General features: G+C 34.3%; 1 protein-coding gene across 1 annotated transcript in view; it reads right to left on the bottom strand.

Moving 5' to 3' along the window:
- Positions 1-1,955: 1,955 nt before the first annotated feature.
- LOC118185031 (uncharacterized) overlaps positions 1,956-6,000 on the bottom strand; it is a 28,349-nt gene continuing 24,304 nt past the window's right edge. Inside the window, exon 3 of the mRNA XM_035354810.2 lies at positions 1,956-2,332. Coding sequence (XP_035210701.1) covers positions 2,138-2,332 — 195 coding nt within the window. The 3' untranslated portion in view covers positions 1,956-2,137. The remainder of the gene's footprint in view (positions 2,333-6,000) is intronic.

Genomic DNA, 6,000 nt, shown 5'->3' with positions numbered 1-6,000 from the left:
AGAAATCAAATGCTATTTAAGAGCTTAAAAAGTACTGCAGGAAATATTATTACAGAAAGCTGATTTCTGAAAATTATGATTATTTTAACACTTTGTCTGAGGCCGAAAGTTTAAACTTTCTTGTTTTCACTAACGATACGTTACGTTTGAATGATTTCATTTTCTGCCTTATTTTCTGATGCTACATATTTGGCACTACAGCGAAAAATGAGAAAACTTTTGATATACAATATTTACTTGTTTTGGTTGATCAAACAAAGTAAGGTTGTAAATCAACTTACTAATATTAGATTATTTCTTATTTTCCTTCTCGTTCCCACTCCAACCTCTTCAGAGAAAGTAAATTTACAGTGTGTTTTTTTATGCCTCGAGGACACAGAATTTGGCAGAATTTAGCAAGAATCGAAAGTACTATGGAGACAAATGTTTCTGCATTTCTAGATATTCATAATTAGAAGGAAGTAAAATCCTTTGTGTTAGGGCCAGAGCCTGCCACTAGTATGTCTTTTAAATCGCTACTGTTAAGATTCAAGCTGATGATAGCTGATGATAGTGGCCTCTTTTTAAATGGACTGTTTTATTTCTGGGCTTCTACCTTTGAGTTATATTTATTGCATTGTTTCCTCTAATTTCAGCGTTGCAAGTCACGCAAATATTCGAGTTTCGACCTCTCTAAATCTTATAATTCCGCGTGTCTTTACAAGTAAAAAAACTTTACTTGTTTTTTACATTATTGTTTCTTTCTTTTTAGTGAAAATAGAATAAGGTGAAGTTGAAAGCCTGTCAGCTACAGAAAGAATCTAGCCAGTGAGTTTTCAACATATCATTTAAATTAAGAAAACGATTTGGCCCTTAAAAGCTTAAATACAATCGTTATAAAAGCATGTAGAGATATTAGGCATTTTTTTAAAGCAGGCGAGAGGAAAAATGAGCAATGCCCTCGCGGGGACTTGAATCACGGTCCTCTCGAATACGCGCCGAGCATACTGACCATTACACCCCGAAGGCATACTAAGAAGGTGGTATAAATACCTTATATACTCCCCTTTTTAAAGGGCGACTGGGGATTAAGGGGCCAACTCGCCAAATCCTGGTGGTGAAGAATCATCCTCTACCACCTTTTTTTAGTTCGGGCGCCATTGTAGATTTATTAAGTATTTTTGATGCAGAAAATTGAAGAAATATGCAATGCCCTTGCCGGGACTCGAACCACGGACCTCTCGAATACTCGCCGAGTGTGCTGACCACTACACCACGAAGGCATGCTAAGAAGGCGGGAGAAATATACCTTAAAAGCAGAATTGTTTTGAAATGCCAGAAGATGAATTTAACTTTGTAAGGATTATGTTAATTTTATTAACAGTTAAATTTTAAGTTAAAGTTCCTTTCCGCTCAAATTCTTAACTTCAACTTACTACTTCCGGCCAGAACGTACTTTTGGAATCTTGCTGAATATTTAATGAGGAGGAGCGGTATTTAAACCACGAAGTTACTTACAGAGTGAGAGAGAATCAGAGTTTCTGATTTACGCGCGTCTGCCTTTTTGACCGCTCTCTCTCTCTCTCAAAGCTGTTATTTCGCTCGGCCGTACTCAGGCCCTTGCTAAGCTTCGTAGTAAAATAAGTTAAGGGGCCAACTGAAATTGAACCTTGATAGCTTCGGCTATACTTATTTAGATAATCTTAGTTTTAGTTTAATTCTTAGTCTTTTAAGTTCAAGTCCAAGTGCGGGCTTTGCTTGTACACTCCCAGGCGGAGTTTGTTAAATCTTATTAGAATAATAAAGGGTTAGTTACCCTTCTATCTTGTTGTTTCATGTCACCGAACGCAAGCGATTATTCGCTTATCAGTTCTTAGATTCCTCACTTCCAACATTAACTTAGAATTCCAAAGTGAGGTACTCTACAACTTGACTGCGATATAGTATCGATGGTATTCACAAATTCATAGTGTGATTGAAATGTTTAATAACACATTATTTTGACAGTTACAGAGAAAAACTTCATTTCAGGAGTCATCTTGTTATAGTTTCAATGCAATACAAATACTTTGTTTACTTGAGTAAGGTACATATTGTCCGATGGCACAAAACATTCTCTTTCTTCGAAGAACGTTCGACGAACGTTCTCCAAATATCTTTAAAATCTGTATTCACCGACAGCTTTTTCTCCATTATAATTTGGTGCTTTAGATTCAAAGATAATGAGGATGGTTTTGTTTCGTATAGCGAAACCAAGATTGGGTCTTCTTGAATAGCCAATTTCATTAGATGAAAAAGGTTCTTGATTGGGATTTTTAGAAGCTGCAGGCTCTATACTGGAGGCGATAGGTTCCTGAAATGGTAATAAATGATGTAATGAAATAATTTAAGCATTTTATTTGAAAAGAAGCATCAGAAAGTAATTGTCATATTAGGAAATATTGTTGTAGAGGAAATGAATGTAAATTTTGGGGAAATTTATCTTAACAAATGTAAGGAATAGGCAGTCTAATGGAAAAAACGGGTACTAGAGAAAATGTTTTCGTATTCGGTGAAGTAAGAACTATTTAGTGGCTGTGAGTTTCTATTAAATATTATTATAGAAAGCAGATCTGCACAGCATACCCGCATGCAACCAGTAATAATTGTTTTATGGCTGAGCAATCTAATTAAAATTAATAACGCCGGGAAATATGAACTGAAGGCAAAGATTTATTAAGATACAGCATAATAACCATATATAAGATTACCGTGACAAGCACACTCTTTTTTAAATGAGTTTTTATTATCGCAAGGAATGTTTCTTTCTATTTTATGCTGCCCATTAATTTCTTAAAATTGAATCTTAGATAGTTAATCCTAGGTTTTACTCCCACAGAATAAAGCAATTGACTGCTTGGATTTTTCATAGTTTACGTCATGAGGAACATGAATACGGCCAGTTTCGCCAGAAACGCAACGTTTCCATTTTTCAGATAGCTCTTTACATGCTTTACTTTAAGTACTTTATTAGCCTCTTGCCCATATAACCTTTTAATTAACTTCCTGTCCCACTCTTACAAAATATTTCAAGGTTTTGGTAACGAAAGTGCGTTATATACTCAAAGTTGCTGCGATGTGAACACAGCGTATTAAGACGAAGCCGGTTGTTTCAGTGATTTACTTTCGCAGAAAACATTTATGGATTGGTGTAGTATGTAGAATGTGTGTTTCATTATCATTTTTTTTGAATTATTATCTGCTATGCATTTTAATACAACAAGTAGAAATATTAAGGTAAAATAAATTCGAAATGCAGGTATTTAAGATTGAGTGGAGAAAAGTTACATATTTACGTTATTTAAACAAAAATTATACCTTGTTTGACAGGAATCTATCGTTTTGCCAAAAGAGGACTGTCTAAGGCAAAGTCGGGCTTAGATATCGTTTTCAAATGACTCAAAACGATAAATCTGCATTTTTTCCATAGCATAAAATTTTTACATGTGCTTTTATGTTTAATAAATTTCGATTCACCCATTTTATATGACACTACTATAAATGTAATAGTAATTTTAAACGGTACTTTTCCTTAAGTTTTAAAAATTGGTATAGGTAATGGTTTTTAATTTACAAAACGAGGAGGGTGTAATTGTGTTTCAGTTAAAACAACAAATTACGAAAATCCAGCACAATATATAAAAAGTATCGCTTTGATTTTTTAGCATTTTGTTTCAGTTTTTTGTAATTAATAAAACAAGATCTTGAGCAGTTTCAAAATCTATGTAATTAATTGATTTATGGATAATGGATAGAATAACCATGTACGATAATTTTTCTTTTATGAAAGGACATTTTATATGATTTTTCACTATTTTAAATTTCTTGGAGGTTTTTCCAGTCGAAACTTCATTTTTCTTGGACTAAGCAGGTCGTATTTGTTTTATCGCTTGGCTGCGGTAAACGTGATATCGTGTTTCTTGTATCTTCAAGCATTTTCCCTGTTACATGCAACAGAGTGGAGCCCCGCAAATTCGCGTTTTCGATGCTTCGACATTCCGTAAAAAATTGCTGTCTCTAAAGATACACGCGAAAAAGAGAAAGTCAAATATTTTTCCCTTTGTATTCTTATTTCTATTGTTTATCTTTTTTGGTGGTGGTGACTTTTATCAGAGTCGCCTCTGCTGGCCTATGAGAGAGACTGGGAAACGACTCCAAGACAGCTATGATTTATAATTGTGAGCTTGAGATATTGTGCGATAAATAAAAAACAGTTACAGTTGTTACGGAGCTATTATTGCATTTAGAGACATATTTTTTTGGTCGACGTCGCCGGAGAAAAAGAGTTGGAGTCAAGAACATTCTTTTCTTTCGATTTGGCATAAGAAAAATAGCTTAGAGTGAGTTCTTCATTTCGCATATTTATGATTTCACAGAACTTTTGGTGAAAAAGAGGGTTATATAGGCCCAATTGATTAAATTAAAACAGAAGTTAGTAGATCATAGTTGTTCTGAAGTCAGTGACTAAGGAGGGAGTTTACCCAGTCGCCAAATCGAGCTGATGACGAATTATCATTTTTTAATCAAATTCACTGTAGAAGGAACAAATTCCTTTGAAAGCTGAGACACGTGGAGAATCAACTATGTCTTCTCCAGGATTTGAATTTTAGACCTTCCGATTACTAGTTATACTACTACACTAGTAGGCAATGAGCAAGGCTTAAATTCCTTAACAATATTATTTCCTAAATTACTTGATATACTAATAAAAGTCTAGTAATTCATAATTTAAGTTCAAGATTGGAATTCATGAAAAGCTGCAAAATATTATGAAAAATATTCTCTCTCATTGTACTGCGCAATTCAGTTGGTAAGACAGATCACCAACAGTTAAAGAAGTTGGATGGAGTGTGCAAGAGTTTTAGTAACAGCAAATAAGGAATGGATTTTCCAGGAATCTGAAATTCACAGGATGGAAAGACTTGTTTATTATATGCAAAATGGCAAAGACTGGGTAAAACTATGCAAATCATCTCGTTTTTTTCGGTATGATACATGACTGTCACGCGCGGAAATCCATGTATTAATAATTCTTAGCATGCTAACAATGAAGTCTTTAATAGTTATCTGAGGAATGTTTTGCCACGCTACAAGCACTTGAACACGTAAAGCAAGACTGGCAGATGTCTCTTCTTTTTGCAAAAATGGGAAAAAAAAAAAAAAAAAAAAAAAAAAAAAGGATAAGTAATATCCCAGATGTGCTCGATGTGAGGCAAATCTGGAGATACGGAAGGCAGCAGTAGCATATCAAGTCTGGACTGTCTATTTCTGTCTGTTACAGGCACCATGAGTTCTAGGGTTTTCATTAGAAAACGGCTTCTGAGACATTTTTGGGAATGTCCATACCAGTGGCTCTACGAGAAATGAATATAGACCCTGCTGGAATTCCTGAGCTTATTATATGACGTTCAAGTTCATTCTCGATATAATATAAATCTCTATCCGCCATTCTAATCCAAAGCTTCATTCAAGAAGAATTATACCTTTGGCCACCACTTGCTGTCAACCGAGTTCGTCGTTTTTCTCATCACCATTGAGATACACAGCATTGAACAGTATTGACATACCTAAGTGACTTAAATTACAATGATTATAATTCTAAATGGTTAAAAGCTTAGAAATCTGTTAGAGTGAAAAACTATCATCTCTAAGTTCAGTGATTCTCTTGTTTTCCGTTTGTGATAAGTGTAGATAAGTGGCACATCACGGAACTCATTACGTCGTTTCATCAATACGATTTTAGTCGTGTCATTTTACATAAAAATTGCGTCATATCTGGACTTTGTACCATTTAAGTTCTTCTAACGTGTCGCTAATTAGAGCTAAGCACTTAGAAAATTGAACATTTTCATGTTTTATCTTTACTCACAATTCTCACAGTTTGTTTTAACCTTGGTGCAACAATTTTAATAATGAGAAAAGTAAAAACAGTTTGCGAAAAAAAATAGCATAGGTAGTTATTGCATAATGACTCCAATTTCT

This window comes from Stegodyphus dumicola, chromosome X1 (genome assembly GCF_044657685.1).
Source record: "Stegodyphus dumicola isolate Sdum_Otavi_A_Nest chromosome X1, ASM4465768v1".
NCBI classification, from domain to species: domain Eukaryota; kingdom Metazoa; phylum Arthropoda; class Arachnida; order Araneae; family Eresidae; genus Stegodyphus; species Stegodyphus dumicola.
This window is presented reverse-complemented; position numbering and strand designations above follow the sequence as displayed.